This window comes from Aulonocara stuartgranti, assembly GCF_965226115.1.
Source record: "Aulonocara stuartgranti genome assembly, chromosome: 18".
In the NCBI taxonomy this organism is placed as follows: domain Eukaryota; kingdom Metazoa; phylum Chordata; class Actinopteri; order Cichliformes; family Cichlidae; genus Aulonocara; species Aulonocara stuartgranti.
The window spans coordinates 32,649,655-32,672,206 of record NC_138954.1 but is presented as its reverse complement, the minus strand read 5'-3'; the positions used below and the strand labels follow the sequence as shown (position 1 = coordinate 32,672,206).

General features: G+C 41.5%; 1 protein-coding gene across 1 annotated transcript; it reads left to right on the top strand.

The window, feature by feature from the left end:
- The first annotated feature begins 605 nt into the window (after positions 1-605).
- LOC309694287 (uncharacterized protein) lies at positions 606-15,812 on the top strand. Its single transcript, XM_082514245.1, has 7 exons — positions 606-682; positions 7,772-8,506; positions 10,266-10,657; positions 11,280-11,614; positions 11,713-11,995; positions 12,152-13,913; positions 14,420-15,812. The coding sequence occupies exons 1-3, from the start codon at positions 662-664 to the stop codon at positions 10,461-10,463; spliced, it is 954 nt and encodes a 317-aa protein (XP_082370371.1). The 5' UTR covers positions 606-661; the 3' UTR covers positions 10,464-10,657; positions 11,280-11,614; positions 11,713-11,995; positions 12,152-13,913; positions 14,420-15,812.
- Positions 15,813-22,552: the final 6,740 nt, after the last annotated feature.

Genomic DNA, 22,552 nt, shown 5'->3' with positions numbered 1-22,552 from the left:
AGTGGACAGTATATCCTCAGTGTGGCAGTCAGGGGCAGCACAAAAGTGACCCCCGTAAACTGATATTTAGATTTAGTGTCATTATTTTCATCTAAGTTATCAATTCTGTCACTAGTTAGCTAACATAAACTAATGTAAGTCTATCAGCCGCAACCAACCACATGACGTCATGTTCCTTACTGACAGAAGATGGTGCAACACACAATCTCAAGTTATTTCTTAAATTCAGCTTCACAGACATCTTTGTCAGTTTTTGAGTGTACGGCTCCATGATGTGAATTAGCCTTTATATGTCTAGTGTTTCATGTCCTCTTTAAAGAAATTTAATTTAGGGTCTTTACTTCTGTCATATGTCTGGACACTTGATCTAAACAGAATGCAAGAGTTAAATATTGATTTTAAAAATAAATGCTTTAATTTTCCCTTGTTTGTACTCAAACTTACGGAGCCCCGCAGGGGACATGGGAGAAAAAAAAATTAAGACAGACTTTTGCGAGATCCCGCAAAACTTTTGCGAGATCTCGCAAAAGATCCCGCTCCTTTTTTGATAGCGTTTCAGTTGAAGGGTGCGGTGCTATGGTATGGGGCTCCGTACGGTGCGGACATGGAGGAGGATTTAGAACATTTCTTGCGGTCAAGAGAGGTCCCACACGACGACATCATGCACATGCAACAAGACAAAGTACGTATAAACAACAAAGCATTAAACACCGCGGTTCAAAAGGCGAGTAACTTGTTGAAAAACCGAGGTCGTATATGCAGGCCTTTAATGTTAATTCTTGTAAATATGTTCAGGTTCATTAAACATAACTCATTAAGTGCACATATGTTTTGAAATTTCAAATCGTGTCCAAATTCATGGGCTGCATCCTCCCGAGAACTCGGGCTTCGTGGTCTACGTGGGCCGGGTCCTCAGAAGGTCGGGTAGGCCGGAAGTAAACGGCTGGGGAAATTGGATGGTCTAGCCTTCTGATTTGCGTCACCGCTATCTCGGTGGAGTTTAATAAACTCGGCTGCCCGCTCCTTGCTATCTAAAATATAAGACGACACTGGAGTAAATTCTCGACCATCTCACACTTCTGTTTAATCAGTTTTCTGTTTGACGTTGATTAAGTGGTGTAAAACCAAGGAGGAACCCACCCAGGGGATTAATAAAGTTTTATTTTATCGAATTTAATGTCTCCTCCTTGAATCGCTACCTTATCGTGGTGGAGGGGTTTGTGTGTCCCAGGGATCCCAGGGGCTATGTTGTCTGGGGGCTTTCGCCCCCTGGTAGGGTCTCCCATGGCAAATTGGTCCTGGGTGAGGGACCAGACAAAGAGCGATTCAGAAGACCCTTATGAAAAGAACACCGAGGGAACAGTTTACCCTACCCGGGATAGGGTTACCGGGGCCCCGCCCTGGAGCCAGGCCCGGGGAGGGTGCCCGAGGGCGAGCGTCTGGTGGCCGGGCCTTAGTCCATGGGGCCCGGCCGGGCACGGCCCGAAGAGGAGACATGGGCCCATCCTCCCGCAGGCCCACCACCCGCAGGAGGTGCCATAGGGGTCGGGTGCATTGTGTGTTGGGTGGCGGCCAGGAGCGGAGGCCCTGGTGGACTGACCCCCGGCTGCCAAGACTGGCAATAGGGACATGGAATGTCACCTCTCTGGTGGGGAAGGAGCCTGAGTTACTGCGTGAGGTTGAGAGGTACCGGCTAGATATAGTCGGGCTCACCTCTACGCATGGCTTGGGCTCTGGAACCAGTCTCCTGGAGAGGGGCTGGACTCTGTCTCAGTCTGGAGTTGACCCTGGTGAGAGGCAGCGGGCTGGGGTGGGTATTCTAATATCCCCTTGGCTTGCTGCCGGTACGTTGGGGTTTTTCCCGGTGGATGAGAGGGTTTGTTCCCTGCACCTTAGGGTCGGGGAACGGGTCCTGACTGTCATCTGTGCTTATGCGCCGAGTGGCAGTTCGGAGTACCCAGCCTTCTTAGAGTCCCTGGGGGGCGGGTGCTGGAGGGTGCTCCACCTGGAGACTCTGTTGTTCTGCTGGGAGACTTCAATGCTCACGTGGGTAACGACAGGGAGACCTGGAGGGGCGTGATTGGGAGGAACGGCCTCCCTGATCTGAACCCGAGCGGTGCTTTGTTATTGGACTTCTGTGCTAATCACAGTTTGGCCATAACGAAGAGTGTCCATAAGTGCACGTGGCACCAGGACGCTCTAGGCTGTAGGTCGATGATCGATTTTGTAATCGTATCACCAGACCTGCGACCATATGTTCTGGACACTCGGGTAAAGAGAGGGGCTGAGCTGTCAACTGATCACCAACTGGTGGTGAGTTGGATCAGGTGGCGGGGGAGGACGCTGGACAGACCTGGTGCACCTAAACGCGTAGTGAGGGTGTGCTGGGAATGTCTAGCAGAGGCCCCAGTCCGCGAGATCTTCAACGCAAACCTCCGGCAGAGCTTCAACAGCATTCCGAGGGAGACTGGGGACATTGAGTCCGAATGGACCATGTTCAGCGACTCCATTGCCGAAGCTGCTGCATTGACCTGCGGCCGCAAGATGGCTGGTGCCTGCCGTGGTGGTAATCCCCGAACCAAATGGTGGGCACCAGAGGTGAAGGGAGCCACCAGGCTGAAGAAGGAGTCCTATCGGGCTTGGTTAGCCTGTGAGGCAGCCGACAGGTATTGACAGGCCAAGCGGAATGCGGCTCGGGCAGTGGCTGAAGCAAAAACTCGGGTGTGGGAGGAGTTCGGAGAGGCCATGGAAAAAGACTTTCGGACTGCCTCGAAGAGATTCTGGCAAACCGTCAGGCAACTCAGGAGGAGAAAGCGGTGCTCTACCTGCACTGTGTATAGTGCTGGCGGAGCGCTGCTGACGTCGACTGAGAAAATTGTCAGGCGGTGGAAGGAATACTTCGAGGACCTCCTTAATCCCACTGACGCGTCTTCCGAGGAGGAAGCAGAGTCTGGGGATGAGGGGAATGACCCGCCAATTTCCGGGGGCGAGGTCACTGAGGCAGTTAAACAACTCCTTGGTGGCAGAGCCCCTGGTGTTGATGAGGTCCGCCCCGAGTTCCTGAAGGCTCTGGACGTTGTAGGGCTGTCCTGGTTGACACGCCTCTGCAATGTTGCGTGGAGATCAGGGGCAGTACCTGTGGACTGGCAGACCAGGGTGGAGGTCCCCATCTTTAAGAAGGGGGACCGGAGGGTGTGTTCCAACTACAGGGGATCACACTCCTCAGCCTCCCTGGGAAAGTCTATGCCAGGGTGCTGGAAAGGAGAGTTTGTCCGCTAGTCGAACCTCGGATACAGGAGGAACAATGCGGTTTTCGTCCTGGTCGCGGAACACTGGACCAGCTCTTTATCCTCTCGAAGATACTTGAGGGTGCATGGGAGTTTGCCCAACCAGTCTACATGTGTTTTGTGGACTTGGAGAAGGCATTCGACCGTGTCCCTCGGGGTGTCCTGTGGGAGGTGTTGCGGGAGTATGGGGTGTCTGGCCCATTGCTACGGGCCATTCGATCCCTATACAACCGTTGCAAGAGCTTGGTTCGCATTGCCGGCAATAAGTCGGACTCGTTCCCGGTGGGTGATGGGCTCCGCCAGGGCTGCCCTTTGTCTCCGGTTCTGTTCATAATTTTTATGGACAGGATTTCTAGGCGCAGCCAAGTGGCGGAGGGCTTTCGCTTTGGTGGCCTCAGAATCTCATCTCTGATTTTTGCGGATGATGTGGTTCTGTTGGCCTCATCGGGTGAGGGCCTCCAGCTCGCACTGGAACGGTTCGCAGCCGAGTGCGAAGCTGCGGGAATGAGGATCAGCACCTCCAAATCTGAGGCCATGGTTCTCAGCCAGAAAAGGGTGGAGTGCCCACTCCGGGTCGGGGATGAGTTCCTGCCCCAAGTGGAGGAGTTCAAGTATCTCGGGGTCTTGTTCGCGAGTGATGGGAGAAGGGAGCCGGAGATCGACAGACGGATTGGGGCTGCAGCTGCAGTAATGCAGACGCTGCACCGGTCCATCGTGGTGAAGAGGGAGCTGAGTGTAAAAGCGAAGCTCTCAATTTACCGGTCGATCTACGACCCTACCCTCACCTATGGCCACGAGCTGTGGGTAGTGACCGAAAGAACGAGCTCGTGGATACAAGCGGCAGAAATGAGCTTCCTCCGAAGGGTGGCTGGCCTCTCCCTTAGAGATAGGGTGAGAAGTTCGGCCATCCGGGAGGGGCTCAGAGTAGAGTAGTGATGTTCGATTTGTGAACGAATTGTTCAATACTCGAGAATCACTTTACTGACTCGTGAATCATGATTCACAAGCCCAACTGACTCACTGACTCATCCCTGTTGCTGTTAGCAAACTAATTCCATTAGTAGAAATATATCTAGCTTATAATTAAAATTGTGGGGGGAAAAACAACAGCCAGTTTCGTAACAAAAGCATTCTGCTCTGAACTGGAACAAAAAACCCTGAGTAGAAGCTCACATCAACAAAATAGCTCCACGGTTCACAGTAGCATCGTGCTGCTAACATGCTAACAACACATTTGAGCTACTCACCCCGTCCCTTCCTGTGCTGAATCGTAAGCATAAGCGAATCACTCAGGAATCGCTCACCCCCTCCCTCCTGTGCTGAATCAAAGAGCGAACGAATCACTCAGGACTCACTAACCCCCTCCCTCCTGTGCTGAATCAAAGAGCGAACGAATCACTCAGGACTCGCTCACCCCCTCCCTCCTGTGCTGAATCATACAGCGAGCGAACGAGTCACTCACTCACTCACTAACCCCCTCCCTCCTGTGCTGAATCATAGAGCGAGCGAGCGAGCGCGCGAATCACTCACTCACTCACCCCCTCCCTCCTGGCTCACAGCTTCTTCTTCTTCTTGGTTGGCAACCAATGTTAAGGCGCATTACCGCCCCCTGGCTCATAGCGCAGTGGACATTTAGATGAGAAAATATATATTTGACACACTTAAGGAAAATACTAATAAAATAAAAATAAACAAAATAAATGTTTATTAAGCAATTTGGATAGGAAATTGCTTAATTTTAGAAATGTCTTTGCTCTTTTTTTTCTCTATAAAATAGTTGTTTTGGGGTTTTTTTTAATCATTCATCTTAGCAGTGGGATTTACGTGAAAAGGGAAACAAATTAAGTTTGAGTGAAAATGTATAATTTTTGCACTCTCTGATCAACTGACTCAGTGAATCAAATGACTCAAAACACCCGATTCACTTTGGTGAGTGACTCATTAACACTCGATTCAGTAAAAAGAATCAAATTTACCATCACTAGAGTAGAGCCGCTGCTGGTCCACATCGAAAGGAGCCAGTTGAGGTGGTTCGGGCATCTGACAAGGATGCCCCCTGGGCGCCTCCTGGGTGAGGTGTTCCAGGCATGTCCCACCGGGAGGAGGCCCCGGGGCAGGCCCAGGACACGCTGGAGAGATTATATCTCTCGGCTGGCCTGGGAACGCCTTGGAGTTCCCCTGGATAAGCTGGAGGAGGTGGCTGGGGAGAGGGAGGTCTGGGCCTCTTTGCTTAGGCTGCTGCCCCCGCGACCCGGCCTCGGATAAAGCGGATGAAGATGGATGGATGGATGGAATTTAATGTAATAACTTTAATCTCAGCCAAACCGTTTTACTCACGAACAAATGAAACACTGAAAAAAGCCAAACATTAACATTTTTAGGATGTCTAAGTGTTTTATATATTACGTTTAGCCTGAGTAGCAAAAGTCCGTGGTGATCTGAAAATAATGTGCCGGGAGTTGTGCCGTTCTCCGCGGCTTTAGTGACCCTTGAGCTCTCGGCTACCTATTGAGCTGGTGGGTAACAGACCTCAAGGAAAACGTCGAAGCACTTTTGCAAATATGCGATATCTTGATAAACCGAGCAGATATTTCAAGTTTATACACCCACGTTCTCCCCTGAAATATGTTAAAAGTTTATTTTGTGACCCAGAAAGATTAATAACGGTCAATTTAAAAAACTTATTAGCGGCTGCCATTACCGGAAACTGGAGTTTGGCTGGGCCGCACTTTGAATTCTGGGATATGGTGGGCCACAAAACACACACCCAACCCATCCTTCAAATTCGGTGAAAAGTGAATGTTTGTAATTCTTTGTATTACACCCCCTGGCATATGTTAATTTTGTTCTGGTTGTATACATGTTCTGTATACTGTTTCTTAATAAAGTTCAATAATTAAAAAAAAAAAATCGGTGAAAAGGAGGACGCATTTGTCCGCTGCATTCGGAGGAGTTTACGAATTTAAAATAGAATCTTTGTAGAGATTGCCATAATTGTTGTACATTTCTGTGCAAATAAAAAAAAAAGGAGTCTACGAATTTGGATAGCCTTCGGCGCATCGCTGTGACATAATCGGTCTACAAAAGGGTCCTCAGGAGGATGCAGCCCATGAATTTGGACAATGTGATAAATAAAGTAAAAAAAAAAAAAAGAGGTTGCAGCCCATGAATTTGGATGTTGTTATCTGGCTGTGCCATTACCATGGTAACATCGACACCATGGCACAAAATACTTGGTGGTGGAACTTACCTTACTTATACCTTACTAGCAAAATATTTTTTAGTAACGTAGTATATAAATTAGAGATGGACCGATCCGATATTACGTATCGGTATCGGTCCGATACTGACCTAAATTACTGGATCGGATATCGGAGAAAAATAAAAAATGTAATCCGATCCATTAAATATCACGAAAGCACCTCACAAAACTTGCAACACGCTGTAACTCACCTCAGAACGTTAGCACGTCGGAGCAGTATGCATCACGTGATAGAGCGGCTGTGGCATGCGGGACCTGTGGTCTGGATAGCATTTGGAGCTTCGCTAGCAACCCGGCATTTCATGTCCGACAAAATTATCCCCGAGAGAAGTAAAGCAAGTGTGTAAGTCCATCTCTGAATGTTTGTAAAGCATTCCTCCGTTAAGCTTAACAAACGATATATGGAGCGACTGCCTCTTCTTGCTGCTACTTCAATCATGAAACTGATTAACGATCAGCTGATCGGCTTTTCTGTCGCGAGTCTGTCTCTCTTGTTTGTTTTTGGCCCACTTTGCACCAGAAAGAGGAAACCAGTGGATAAACAACGCAGCACATTTAAGCTTGATAAGCTGTTGTTAGAATTTATTTAATATTAATTTCTACACCAGGATCTTTTTCTACGTAGCTGACGCTGGTAACTGTGCAGGGGCGGATCTAGCAAAGTTTAGCCAGGGGGGCCGATAGGGCATTAACAGGGAAAAGGGGGCGCAAAGACATACTTTTCTTTCTTATTCTCATTTAAAATGTCTAGCTTTTAATAAATAATTATCTGACACCCAAAGTTTTAATTTGATGTAAAATGAATAGAAGTCAATTACTGTATATAGTGACTATTAAGTCACTATATACAGTAATTGACTGTATATAGTGCAGCAAATGCAGCAAGATATTTAAAAAAACAGTTTTGTCGATTAAAAAACACTATATCGGATTCATATCGGTATCGACAGATATCCAAATTTATGATATCGGTATCAGTATAGTAATAGTAGTAGATATTTATATTAGAGATGGTACGATACCACTTTTTTATGTCCGATACCAATACTAACACAACAACAGTAAAGTAATAAGATAGAAGTTGACAGAGTAACTTTTGATAATGATCATGAACAGTGATTAAGAACTCTATTCTAATACAGTTAGTATTCCATGTGTGCTAGTGTGGCTTCCTAGAATAAAAGTATATTAATAGCATTTCTCTAATGTTTTATGTCTGCAGGTGGATAAGGCAGTGCTGTCCGTCATGACTGATGGACAAATGGCAAAATACATAAGGACATATGGTGACAGAGTAGCTGTCCAGTCCTTCTGTCAACAAACTAAGTACAGCACAGATAAAGAGACTCTTCTGCAGAACCTAAGAGATAAAATTGCGGCACGGAAAGTAAGATCAAAAACCAAAGGAGTGCTGTGTGGTTCATCAGGTGTGTTCCACAAGCAAAGTGAAGGGATGGCAAGACATTTAAATACTGCAGGAGAGAAGACCTGCAGAAAAATAGAAATCGGATGGCTTCATTTAAGCAGTAATGAGTACCGTCAAGTGAGAACCAGAAATTGTGGAGGAACAAGACTTGCAACTGTGGAAAAAACTACAACTGTAGCTAAGATTTTGGAAATGGGAAAGGACCTGTTTTTTCCAGATGGGTACTCACCAAAAGGGAGAGTTGAAGACTTTGTCATTGATGTCTGTGATTTTAAAAGAAATCCGATTGCTTTAGATGACCCTGTTGGCAAACTTTATGAACAAACCAAATTGAAGCTCCTGAGATTTTACATTTGCACGAAAGATGAAACACCGTTAACAGTTCAGTCATCATCTGAAGAGGATTTTTCTGTCAGCATAACTGAAGAAGATTCACCGGTGACATTACTTGGATTTGACAGTGAGACAGATGATTTTGTCCCAGATCTACTTGAACATGGGGATTCATCTGACAGTGACACTGGCAAACAGGTTTGTTAAAATAAGAAAGTTATTATTACAAATAGAGATGGCACGATACCACTTTTTTATGTCCGATACCGATACCAATATCATAAATTTGGATATCTGCCGATACCGATATGAATCCGATGTAGTGTTTTTTAATCGACAAAACTGTTTTTTAAATATCTTGCTGCATTTTGTATAAGTTCATACTCAAGTTTAAAACAACAACTACCCTAAAGCTATTCTGTTATACCTGTATGCAAAAAAAAAATTTAATAGTTCAGCAATACTGATCAATCTAATAAACTTAAACCTACACCATCCTCCCTATTCTGGTATTTTAAAGAGTACTTAGCGTAAATATTAAGCAACCTAACTAATAGGGTTCCAACTCCCAGCAACAACAAAAATAAATAAATAAAAAATAGGGAACCACCCCTCACACTCCCCCTCATGATGCTTAATCGACGTAATCAACCTTAATTTGATGCAGTGTGAAAAAAAATGCACAGAAATCAATTATTTTTCAAGAAATATTAAATAGATTCAACATCTTTCTTCAACAAAATTGCAGACTGCACAGATGGTACCTTTCCAAAGGAAAAAGTACTATAGCTTACTAGGGTATTTATATTAGACTTAATAGTCACTATATACAGTAATTGACTTCTATTCATTTTACATCAAATTAAAACTTTGGGTGTCAGATAATTATTTATTAAAAGCTAGACATTTTAAATGAGAATAAGAAAGAAAGGTATGTCTTTGTGCCCCCTTTTCCCTGTTAATGCCCTATCGGCCCCCCTGGCTAAACTTTGCTAGATCCGCCCCTGCACAGTTACCAGCGTCAGCTACGTAGAAAAAGATCCTGGTGTAGAAAGTAATATTAAATAAATTCTAACAACAGCTTATCAAGCTTAAATGTGCTGCTGTTGTTTATCCGCTGGTTTCCTCTTTCTGGTGCAAAGTGGGCCAAAAACAAACAAGAGAGACACGGACTCGCGACAGAAAAGCCGATCAGCTGATCATTAATCAGTTTCATGATTGAAGTAGCAGCAAGAAGAGGCAGTCGCTCCATATATCGTTTAAGCTTAACGCAGGAATGCTTTTCAAACATTCAGAGATGGACTTACACACTTGCTTTACTTCTCTCGGGGATAATTTTGTCGGAGATGAAATGCCGGGTTGCTAGCGAAGCTCCAAATGCTATCCAGACCACAGGTCCCGCATGCCACAGCCGCTCTATCACGTGATGCAAACTGCTCCGACGTGCTAACGTTCTGAGGTGAGTTACGGCGTGTTGCAAGTTTTGTGAGGTGCTTTCGTGATATTTAATGGATTGGATTACATTTTTTATTTTTCTCCGATATCCGATCCAGTAATTTAGGTCAGTATCGGACCGATACCGATACGTAATATCGGATCGGTCCATCTCTAATTACAAATAATGATCACTTTAAAGTTACTGTATTTTGTTGTGTTTAGTAGTGCTCGGTGGTAACATGCGACATTTTCTAATTTTGTTGTACTATTGTACTAGGTATGACTGTGTAACTGCAATAAAGAGTTATTCAAGTGCTTTATGTACATCTACGAATATTTGCACTTCTGTAGGATGAAATTATTCCAGGAATTTGTTGTTGACTTGTATGGTAAGGTACATTTAATACATCTGTGAAAGACTTACAGCTTTGTATTCATTAACATGTACAAAATGACTGGCTGCTGAAAAAATAATTGAATTATTTTCGTTTGTGTCTTGTGTTTGTTTTCTGGTTCACAGATTCACAATTTCCAGATGGAACACAATCCAAAAAAACTGAAATCACTCTGTGAGGCAGTGACAACACAAAGTCCAGGAAAATCCCATCATATGCATTCAACCCCAACAGACATTAAAAACACTGTCGTGGGAAGCGGCAGCAGACTGACTCAAGTGATCATGATTTCCCTGACCACTGCTCTGAAATTATTGATCTGACCAGTATAGTTCCTAACAAATCCTTCAAACTAGAGTCCTGGGACAAACTTCCAGAAGATTTTGAATTTCGTTTTCCACACATAGACGAAGCGGATACGGTTGTATGGAATCCTGAAGAGGATCTTGTCAGAGCAGATGGTGATGACACAGTCGTGATAACCCTGAATTATGTCAACAGTGAGGATCTCAGACAGGTAAGACCATGGACAGTTGTGGTTGATATGGTTTAAGTGTGACAAAATATGGAAATTTATTAATAATCAAATTCAGTAACTTGCATAGTTCTGATTTTAAAAAAGCTGATCATGCATTCCTGCTTGGACAAAATTTAAACATGTGTGTTATTTTCTGTAATATTCTTTTGGATCTTACAGTTTTTTACAGTCGCTAACAAGCGTTTGTCCAAACAGTTGTCACATTTGCAAAACTCTAAACACAATTAGCACAGGATCGGTCTGTTGTGGCCATACCATTCACACATTTCATGTCGTGTTCACCCAATATGCAGTCAGTGAACACATTTCCACAATGCTTACATTTTCTTAACAGACAAGTTATACCTCCCAACAAAACTATGGACTGTTCTTGTAGTATCTACGAATGTTAACACACAACATCCCACAATAGCAAAAACAATATTCCAAACCGTAGATACAGTATAAAAACCTCTGCCCCTGCAATGATATCAGTACAAAAACAATATCAATATCAAAAATATATCTCAGCTGTAAACAAACAAACAATTGAATAATTGACACACAGCTGATTTATGTTGGGTAAATTGGGCCAACCACACCTTCTTCCATTCTGGCTTAGACTCAGTGGGGTTCATAAGGCAAGACCTTGAGGAGTGATGTTTTTGGAAACAAAAAAAAGACAAACACTGTAATGTCTGGTCGAGGAGGAGTAAGAGCAAGGGGCCCAGAGAGAAGAGCAGGCCCAAGGAGAGGGCAAGGTATAGGTGTAAGAATGCGTGGTGGTGGCATTCCAAGGGCTGCAAGAACAGTAGTCAGTGATGAAATCCGTGCCACTATCATTGACCATGTAATCAACCATGGTCTTTCACTAAGAGAGGCTGGTGAAAGAGTGCAGCCCAATTTGAGGCGGTCAACGGTTGCCTCCATTATACGCACCTTTCAACAAACCAACAGGTAAGTATTGCATTTTACATGGATTGTTCCTATTCTCACTTGACATGTCAATATGGTCATACAGTAATGCATATGTTGAATTGTCTGTCTTTCTAAAGAATGCAACGTCTTCCACCCTCTGGGGGAAGAGGAAAGCTCCTCAGTAATGATCAGGAGCTTGCCATTGTGGAAATGGTTACTGCAAATAATGCAATAAAACTGCGTGAAATACAAACCAGAATTGTGGCGGACCATGAGATATTCGACAATATCGATAGAATCAGCCTCACAACCATTTCGCGGACATTGTCCAAACATAGAGTGCGGATGAAGCAGCTCTACACTGTTCCCTTTGAGAGGAACAGTGAGAGGGTCAAGGAGCTACGACGACAATATGTCCAGGTACAGTGTATATTCAATCCAATGTCCAGTTCTATAAGCTTTGCACTTTGCACTTTGCAAGTAGGTAACCTACACAATACTAGGTTACAGTACAGTATGGTATACAGTACTAACATGACTTACATAAACTTTGTTTCATATACATCGATGAGGCAGGATTCAATCTGGCCAAAAGGCGTCGACGTGGACGGAATGTAATTGGAAAAAGGGCCACAGTTGATGTGCCAGGACAGAGAGGGGCAAACATTACCATGTGTGCAGCAATTGCAAATGCAGGATTACTCCTTCACAAATGTCAGGTTGGACCCTATAATACAGAGCGCTTGCTTGCCTTTCTCAATGATCTCCACCAGCGCCTGGTTCCAGAGCAGGGTCAGGAGGGTGAAAACATGAGGACCTTTGTAATTACCTGGGACAATGTGGCTTTCCATCACTCGCAAGCAATAACAACATGGTTTGAAGTCCACCCAAGACTGGTGAGTCTCTTCCTTCCACCCTATTCACCTTTCCTCAACCCCATAGAGGAGTTCTTTTCTGCATGGCGGTGGAAGGTTTATGACCATCAGCCACATGACCAGATGTCCCTCCTTGAAGCCATGGATGCTGGCTCCAGGGACATCACAGTTGACGATTGCCAAGGGTGGATCCGACATACCAGGCGGTTTTATCCCAGGTGCATCGACTTGGCTGACATCAGATGTGATGTTGATGAAAACATGTGTCCTAACCCTGAAGATCGCAGAGATTAGATGCAACTTTTTTGCCTTTTTTTAGCCCCCCTCCCCCCCTTTTTATCTTGGCTTTTTGCTGTTGTTTTTTTGTTCAGAATGCTCTTGTGTGTTTCATGGATATTTTGTTCACTGTAAGCAATACTGTAAAACTTTCTCTGTCCTATCATACCGTGTTTCTACTGTACCTCCTGTGGTAAACAGTAAAGAAACAAAAACTTGTTTGCTTTTTACTGGAATGCTTTTGAATGTGAACATTACTGTACATGTGGACATACAGTTACCAACCAAGACATTTCTGGTGTCAATATGGTGGATTGCATGTTTCGCATGCAAATACCTGTGAAACTGAAACATAAAAGTCTATGCAGTTTTTGTAATGTCAATAATAGCCAGTATTTTGAAACCTGGTGTACTTTGACTGCATGTACCTTGTGAAGTGAAAACAAGTGTTATTCTTTGACAGACTAATTTCATTTTGAGTCAGATTTATAGTGTTTTTGTACAGTTAGTGTGTGCAGAGAAAGATGTGTTCTAATTTTGAAATGAGGAGTTAGTATATATTTAACAAAGTGTATTTTTGGGAAGGATATTATCCATTTGGCCAATTGTGTTTTGTAGGTGTGGGTCTGTGTTAAGAGTTTAGAAAAAGTATCTGAAGTATGGGTAGGCGCTTGTTAGCGACTGTAAAAAACTGTAAAAGAAATAACCTACAGTACTGTGAAACACTTGCTCGATTTCTATTAATCAGAATTCATCTCTTGTTTGTTTAAAACTTGATTTTTTTGCAGCAATAATACAACATTTTAAGTAGTAAGAAGTACATGAAGATATGATAAAAACATGTGGAATTCCACTGTAATATGTTTTTTTACTCTTGTAAGTGAGACATGTAGGCTGAAAATAAAGAGGTGTATTTTTGTTCTATTTCTTAAGACCTATTGACATATTTTGCAGACTTTTTAAGAACATTCATGATTTGGAATAGGCCAAGGTAGAAGATTGAAGAAGAGTCTTCTAATCTTGAAGGGTTAAGGTGTCTGTTGTCAATTAATGCCATACTTCCTTCTCAGAATGCCGACACAAATGGATTACCTATGGATGGTTTCCTGCTACCATTGTCTTCAGCTAATGGCTTGCCCACACCCCATATGCAGTCAATACAGGAGGAAGCACCCCAGATTGCACAGGTAACATGGATCAATTCAGGCAACCATAAACACCTACCTTTACATACTGTAGAGATGCCAAAATTTCATGCTATTTTCGGAGGATATGGCAGTGTGTGGGTCCATTTGAATTAAAAGGATATTGTCAGTTGACAGAGAAAATTCCAGTGTTTTACATTAAGATAAGATTAAACAGGAAATTTAGTCTTGAAATAAAATTATTTACATAACACAGCAGTGAGACATTGTTTTGGTGTCACTATTGTGTTCTCTACCTATTTTGCACAGGAGTCTTCTCATACATGTAAAGAACACTTGTATAATTTTCTGTGAGGCATACAAGGACATCCATCAGGCCACAATATTAATGTTATAGATAAATTGTCAGTGCAACCATGGTTTGGGAATATACAGCCCACTAAAATTAGACAAATAAATTTCAAACTTTTTCAGAACATTGATATTGTGTAATCTGTACAATTCATTTGCATTTCTTATGGAATGTGCATGTTTTGTCTTTTACTCAGGACCATGGACTGAATTTCATCGCACAAGGTTTGCCTTTAGATTCAAGCAACCAACTTTCCCCATCAAATTCAGGAGACCCACAGAGCCCCCTACATGTATCAATTCGCAGGATAAAAGTTGTTGATGATCTTTTGGCTGTATTTATGGACAGTCGCATTCTGAATGAGACTTTAAAGATGAACTTTGTAAATGAAAATGCTGTTGATGATGCTGGGGTGTCAAGGGAGGTTTACACTGCATTTTGGGAGCAATTTTTGGAACAGTGTGAAGGTGAAAATGAACGAGTTCCAAGGCTTGAGGCCAGACTTTAGTGAGGCTGAATGGCAAGCAGTTGGGCAGATATGGGTGAAAGGCTTACTAGACCACGGTGTCTTTCCAGTGAGGCTGTCAAGGGCTTTCATTTTAGCTTGCATCCACGGAATGGACTCAGTTGATGTAGACATTCTGATTGCATCGTTTCTCAACTATCTCCCTCCTGTTGAGAGATCAGCTGTTGAGAAGGCTCTCCAAGGCACAATGGATGAAAATGATGAAGAGGACCTGCTTGACCTTTTACAAGGATGGGTTCCCACTTCCTACCACCTAAGAACAACATGCAGCCTGCCATTGAAACAATGGCTCATAAGGCCATTCTCCAAGAGCCAAAGTTTAACCATCTTCAGCGTTATGTTAAAAACGCTGATGAAACCAAAGCTGAAAAAATCCTGCGCTTCTGCACAGGATCTTCTGTGATATGTGTTGACAAAATTTTGGTGTGCTTTAATGCTGAAACTGGGCTCAACAGAAGGCCTGTTGCTCACACCTGTGGAGCTACCCTTAAAGTGCCATGCACTTACAGTTCTTATCCTGAATTTCGCACAGAGTTCGACAATGTCCTTTCCAGCAATTACTTTGAAATGGACATCATTTGAACTTGATGAGTGTACTAATGGTTACAGCTGTAATTGTTATTTGTATGATTATCCTTGAGTTCATAAATTCTGTCTTGTTTCATTTTGTCATTGAAGCATTTGATATATTCAGCCGTATAACAAGCAGTCACAAATTTAATTTTCTGATGGTTTAGTTGTATGTTAGCTCAGATTTCACAAGGACTCTTTATTGTTTAAAATTCTTTGAAAATGACCGCATCTTTAACTTCTGTTGAAAACAAGGTTTGTGTTTAGCGTTAGAGGGACAGATCACATCAAAATTTGCTGTACACATTGTCATTGTTTTCTTTTACTCCTGCCATCAGCCAGAATAAAGGCTCGCTTTTGTTTTAAGTTCAGTGTCCTCTCTCTCTCCTTGTCTGCTTTTGGGTACGTTCTCTCAACACACCTGCATACCCTGCAGTGACACACATTGGCTTGCTGTTTATCCATCTAGAATGTTTTGTCGTGAGTTGCCTAGTTTTGGGAAATATTAGCTGTAGCGATCTCTTCCTTGTTGAAAAACTACATGAAGCTACATAAGGTCTACATAAAGACATTGCTACTAAGCATTAAGTACCACGTGAAACAAGAGAAGGGTAGGCTTGTACAGTCAATATCTCTAAAATTGGTCAACTCACACTAAAACAATGTGGATTAAGGAATACTACAGCTACCGAACAGAAAAATGTGTAAATTTGATTTTAGGGTGAAAAGTCCATTAATATTAGTAAAGAATGTCACTATGGTTGCGAAAAAAGTTATTGAAAGTTAATGATAATGACAAATTCTTAAAGCTGATGTGGCCTATAAACATAATCTTGTAACAATAAGTCCTATTTTCCCTTGATTAGCTTCCAAAATGTTTACTAGTTGTTTTGTTAAAAAGCATTTTGCCATCACAAGTTATTTTTTTTGAAAGGACTTTGCCATAATGTGACATACAGATGATTTACAATTCTTTATACTGTCTTATATAATTACAAATTAACAAGCAATGATAATCAGATTTAACAGTTTCTTGGATAAACAAGATTGTAGGCCAGGATTTCTAATTAGATTAAATAGTATATATGGTTAATTATAAAATATTGCTACATTTTTGACAGATTATGCACTTCTGTCTACCCTTCTCTGAAATTAAAGTGCCTGGGAACACAGGCAGTCAATACACAGATGTTGTCGATATGCTTTTGTCATTTGCAATTTTTTAGTTGTCTGTACTACATAGTCCAAAAAAAAAAATTAGAAATTGATTAGATTTCAGTTTATTTGTCCGGTAGTTCAACAACACATATCATCCTTTCAGAAGTGGTGAGTTTTGCAAAAATAGCATTCGAATGAAATTGCTGTTCATCAACAGAACAGGTGGGTGCAAAGAATTTGTTATTCAACTGATAAAATAAGCTTCAGATAAATTCAGTGACCAAAAAAAGAATGTTTATATCTATTAGAAATTCTAAGAGTTCAAAAGGTCTCAATTTAGTTCTTTATTTTTTCAGTTTTGTTTAACCAACATTAGAAAACTAAAGCTCTTCTGGAATCAGAATAAATAGTTAAAGAAAAAGAAGCAAAAATGACATGAAATAATTATATTTTTAGCCAGAGAAACTTGAGTTCAGAAAAATGCCAAGGTGCCCCCTCTCAGATTATGATGCCCCTTAGTACCATTTCATGTAGCCTGCCAGTGTGACAGTTGGCGTTATAATATATATAAAGCAACAAGGCATAATAGAATATCTCTTCGATTTTAAACTGTATTCTAGCCAACATCAACAACTAAACATTCCCATCATTAACAAATAGAGATGGTGTAAATAAAAAACAACTCACCATTTAAAAATGATTACAAAATACTCAACATAAACCACCATTATCTGAGTAAACACTGTACATTAAAACTCCTAACACATTAAATTAAGATGTGTCTTATGTTTTGATCCATGTATCAAGCCAAATACACAGTTAAAGTAATTCGAAGTAATACACAGACATAGAACTTGATAACATTTGACAGAACATTACAATGTTTTTGTGCTAAAGAACACTCAGAATATCATTAACAGGCAGAGACTAGTTCACTGACCCTCCTGGAACACAACAATAAATATTTCTATATAAGATATTCTCATAAATAACTGTGTACTAGAAAGCTTACAGTTTACAGTCTGTTTAACATCCAGAAGTTAGCTTTCTCACATATAGCACAGGTTAATTTTGAGAAATGTTCTCTGCTGCAGTGTATCCAATTTACACTAATGCCATGATGTTCTCTCTTAAATGCATGTACAAGTTCACAGCCTGATATGGGTCTGTTGGTGGAGTCAGATGGGACTCAGTCATGATGATATTGCACAGTTCATATACATCGGGGTCACATGGTTTGGTCAGTCAAAAAACACACTCAGTTTTACACATTTCAACATGTTCTTCTTCAGTGGGGCAAAGGAAGTCTTTTGTCCTGTAGAGCTCAGGTAATGTATACATTACATTAGGTCGACCACTGGGGATATTGATGTTTGTTGATGGCCTGATGGAGTGTGTATTCCAAACCTGTGCAGTGTCATCCAGCTCATCCTCATCCAAAGAATACAGAAATTTAAGAAATGCGATCGCATGTACTTATATACATATACGCAAATCACGATGAGACAACTCACTCACTGAGAGGAAGGTTTCTTATATTTATGCAATTTATTATTTTTAAACAATCATGTGCATTTTTGTAATCATGTACTTTACCTAATGTCATCTGTACAAGTGTTTCACACCAGAGGTGTGGACTCGAGTCACATGACTTGGACTCGAGTCAGACTCGAGTCATTAATTTTATGACTTTAGACTTGACTTGAAAAAATGTTGTAAGACTTGTGACTTCACTTGGACTTTTACACCAATGACTTGGGACTTGAATTGGACTTGAACCGGTTTACTTGAAAAGACTTGATATTTTACCCCAAATACAAAATTTAACATGCATATTATATAGAGATTGAAAATGTGACGTCATTCACGGGTAGAACCGCAAAGGATTCTGGGAACTCGTGGCAAGCGGTACTAGCGCACGCAGGCTTTCAATTAAAATCAGTTATACAGCGATAAAAAGAAACACAAGAAGCCGTTGTATTATTAACTGCAATAGCCGGTCGCATGACAGCCACGGGAAGCCGACGGGTAAAGAGATCGGTTGTTATCGGATTACGTCGTTGAAGAGAAATTGTTCGAGCCATGTTTCCGAAGTAACAAAGAGGCGACGGGTGGCCTGGATTGCAGCCATTCAAAGGTCAAATATAACGTCCCAGAACACTCCAGCTCACAGGTTAGTCTGCTCCAAGCATTTACACAAAGGTCAGTGTTTTTTAGTAGTTAATACGTCACTTTCATAACATAACTGGTGATATAGGTTACAAGCAAGTCTGGCGCTGAACAGAAATTGTCGCGCTATGCTCCTTTATTTATTGTGTTTATTGTGCATAAATAGTGAATTGTCCTGACACAATATTGCGTTTCGCCTCTGTTATTATGGTACATTGACAAAAACATATACTTTTATTCACAGGATAAAACAGCTTTTTTGTATCACTAATTGCCCAGTATGATTACAGCATACAATATTATTGTCACTGCTACATTTCTGTGATGCTACCAGAAATTATTTCCACTACTAATTAATTACCGTTGAGCTCAAAGGTCCTATTAATAAACTGTTAACGAATGTGTATTTATGAAGACGATTTGTGAGACCGGTAAACTTATGATACGTACGATGGTCTTTCGTTCTACACGGTGCATTTCAAGGTCCTGCACCCATCCGGCGGTAAACTGTACCTGGGCTTGTTGCAGTGACCTGAAGTTACTAAACTTCATGAGTGTGTGCACTCACTCCAAGAACCGTATGATTATAAATATGCATATAAATATGCTACGATGAGATAGCTGACTTCATCTAACTAGCAAATGTTGTCCAGGCTACGTTGGTGATACAGTTTTTTTAATATGTATGATATTTTTGTCATGCGATTTTAAAGCCGGTCCTACAACCGCATCCAAGAATAACATGCAGCTTATCTCAGAAATGTCGGTGAAAATTATTCTTGGAGCTAGGTTTAATTGAGCTGCATTTTAAAGAGGTGCAATTTCACAATTTGTGTATATTTTCTAAGTTCACTATTTTGTCATGTGTTGAGAAAAACACAGATTTTAAAATTACATGGTCTAATATTTACATTTAGCATAACTGCAACATTATTTTTTCGTTGTTTTTTTTTTTTTAAAGACTCGAAAGGACTTGAAATTCAAAATTTCAGACTTGTGACTTGACTCGGACTTTTACACCAGTGACTTGAGACTCGACTCTGACTTGCCTGACATTACTTGAGACTTGACTTGAGACTTGAGGATAAAGACTTGAGACTTACTTGAGACTTGCAAAACAATGACTTGGTCCCACCTCTGTTTCACACACTAACTACGGTTACTGTTATGCTGTGTTATCTTACATTAGTACTATTAGTCTTATTACTACCTGCTTGGCTCATCTACTCCCCTCATAATAATCAATTTGTTTTATGTCACTGATCAGCGTATTTTGTATTTGTAAGTTATTTTGATATCACAATCGAAATAATTCCAAATTGTAAATAGTTAATATTATAGATAAGAAATTTTCATATGCCATGTCAACATCTTCAACATAGATGTTACTGTAGTCTTGGTTGTTGAGCTCTTCCTTAAGGCGGCCGATTGCTTGAACCTAAATTATAGTATTTACACAATTTTTCATTTCATTTACTCTCTGCTCCTCTCAACCGCTTCTCCCTGTCTTGTCTCTTTCTTCCTGCAAGTCTCTCCATTCCCTAAACCTGGCACAGGTCTCATCTCTCACAATACTTAGTGTATTACCTCTCTATCACTTCCTCAGTTTTCTTTATCTCTCACTCACACACGCATGCATCCATACACTCAACAAAACATATTTTATTAACTCACCTGGGTGAGTCCCATGCAACAAAACTGAAGGAGGTTTTTGTACAGAAACCCACCATCAAAGTACCCGTTGTCTCTGATGTCTGCAAATAAGGATAACCAGAACTCCAGACACTGGCTGCGAAGAAAACGCCACCAGTATTCAATCCTTTGATTGGCGGTACTTGCTCCCTCCAAGTAACTCTCAAGGGTGTCGTTAGGAGCCACGGGCACAAGGAAACGCTGAAAGTCTCTAACATGGCCATTTTCAGTTCCAAGATCGCCCCTCACAACTCTAGGGCAGCCCTTTAAACGCTGCACCGCTTCTATGTAATACCCCCCGATCACTTTCGGATTACTATTTGTTGTGTACGCATTGTGCCAGATGAAATTCGGCCCTTTTGAAAAATAGTTCCTTCGCCTGAAACGTCTTGCCTGCCTCAGTGCGACGCCTCGGGGATCCAGCTCCTTCAAAACCAAGCGCACATCCTCTTTCCTCACGCGTAGTCCATGTGCCCTGCATTTAGCGTACATCCATCGGTATCCGTGAAGCTGCCCAGAGTACTGCAATTGGTTGTCTATAAATTCAACCAAGACGGCCAGGTCAGAGTACGCTTTGTGGCGAGTGTGTCCCCTTGCGCTAAGAACTCTCTTCAGATGTCTTTCGCTTATATGGAAACTGTGTCTACTGCAAAGCACAGTTTTAATGTCTTTATAGTTTAGTCCAAGCTCAAAGTAAAAATCGATGAATCGCTCAAATGGGTGTGTGTCCTCCATCTCTGTGGTTGTTTCTAAGGTTTCAGTGCTGATTTGGAGGTGTATGGTACAGACTTTTGCGAGATCTCACAAAACAAACTCGGGATCTCGCAAAACTTTTGCGAGATCTCGCAAAAGTCCGTCTGAATTTTTTTTTCTCCCATGTCCCCTGCGGGGCTCCGTACAAACTCTCCCACACGAAATGCCACGCTACATCTCAATGTTACATGTGGGTTACAGGGAAAAAGTATGTAAAGAAAAAATAAGTAGACACATTTTAGAGTTTTTGTTTGAAATCTTAGTGTTGTGAAAATCCTGTACAACTAGTAGCATGGCTTCAGGTAAACCAGTGTTCATCTAAAATCTTATCAAATGCCATGAAATTACTGCAGACAGGAGGTCTTATGAGCATGTCAGCATGCTAATGCTATTTGCTTTGTTTAATCAGTTTCACTTGTGTCAGTATGATGGCCAGTGAACACATTTAGGTCTATTTTTTTAATATAAGAAAAAAATCATACACAATAAGTAATTCCGCTGACCGCATCTATTGCCCCAGCTGCTGAGGAGATGAAAATGAAAAGCAAGAAGAGAAAACTTAACAGAGAGCAACAATAAAAATGAAATGAAAAGAGAAGAAAGTAGAAGTGAGTGTGATAGTAGAAAGACAAGGTTCCAGCAACCTAAAGGGACAAGAGAAAGATGATAAAAAGAGGAGAGAGTGAAAGAGCTGCGAAATGAACTCAATTCATTCAAAAAGGGAGACCAGAGATAACTAAGGCTGTGAAAAGCAACACAATGAGCTTCTAATGTCAGAAATAAGGGAGCAGGCATAAAATGGGAGGGCACAAGAAATGACTCATCATCTTTAAGTCCCGAGGGCAGGGAGTAGAGAGAGCTGCTTACACTACTGCCTTAAAAATAATAAAATAAGAAATAGAAGAGCACAAGTTGACCTGACACAGGTGCTCTAGCTATTGTATGTAATTTAACAAGGACAGGCAATGGGACTTCTGTTATTGGACATCTCTCATTTCGAGGCTCAAAAAAAAGGTCTGAGAAATCTTTGAGGTGTCTCTGAGGTGTTGTAAGGATCTGAAAGTGTAGACTCCGATAGGATGTTTCCTGAGCATTTGATGGCTGGGGAAGGAAGGTTTCAATCAAAGGCTGGCAACATGATGTAAAGTTACAGCACAGAGGACACAGACAGACACAGAAAACGACAACTATCACATGTACATGGATAGAAAAAGGATAAGACTATTTATTTTATCATCTACGTGTAATGCACAACATTTCAAAGAACTCTTAAAAGTAGAGCTCCTGAAAATTATATTGTTAATTATTTGAGTATTCCAGTAGAAATCATCTCCAGTAACATGGTTTCAATTTTTATTTTTTTTTAAATTATAGGTTTATAGCAAAAATATAATGATTACATGTCATGCAACATTTCATAAAACATATGGATACTGATTCTTTTTTAAAATTGTCTTAAAA

What these genes read in the sequence shown, in the direction of transcription:
- LOC309694287 (XM_082514245.1), top strand. Translation starts at nt 662, where the DNA reads ATGCACATGCAACAAGACAAA. An exon ending in TGCACATGCAACAAGACAAA is followed by an intron (nt 683 to 7,771) that starts GTACGTATAAAC and finishes TTATGTCTGCAG; the next exon opens with GTGGATAAGGCAGTGCTGTC. An exon ending in ACAGTGACACTGGCAAACAG is followed by an intron (nt 8,507 to 10,265) that starts GTTTGTTAAAAT and finishes TCTGGTTCACAG; the next exon opens with ATTCACAATTTCCAGATGGA.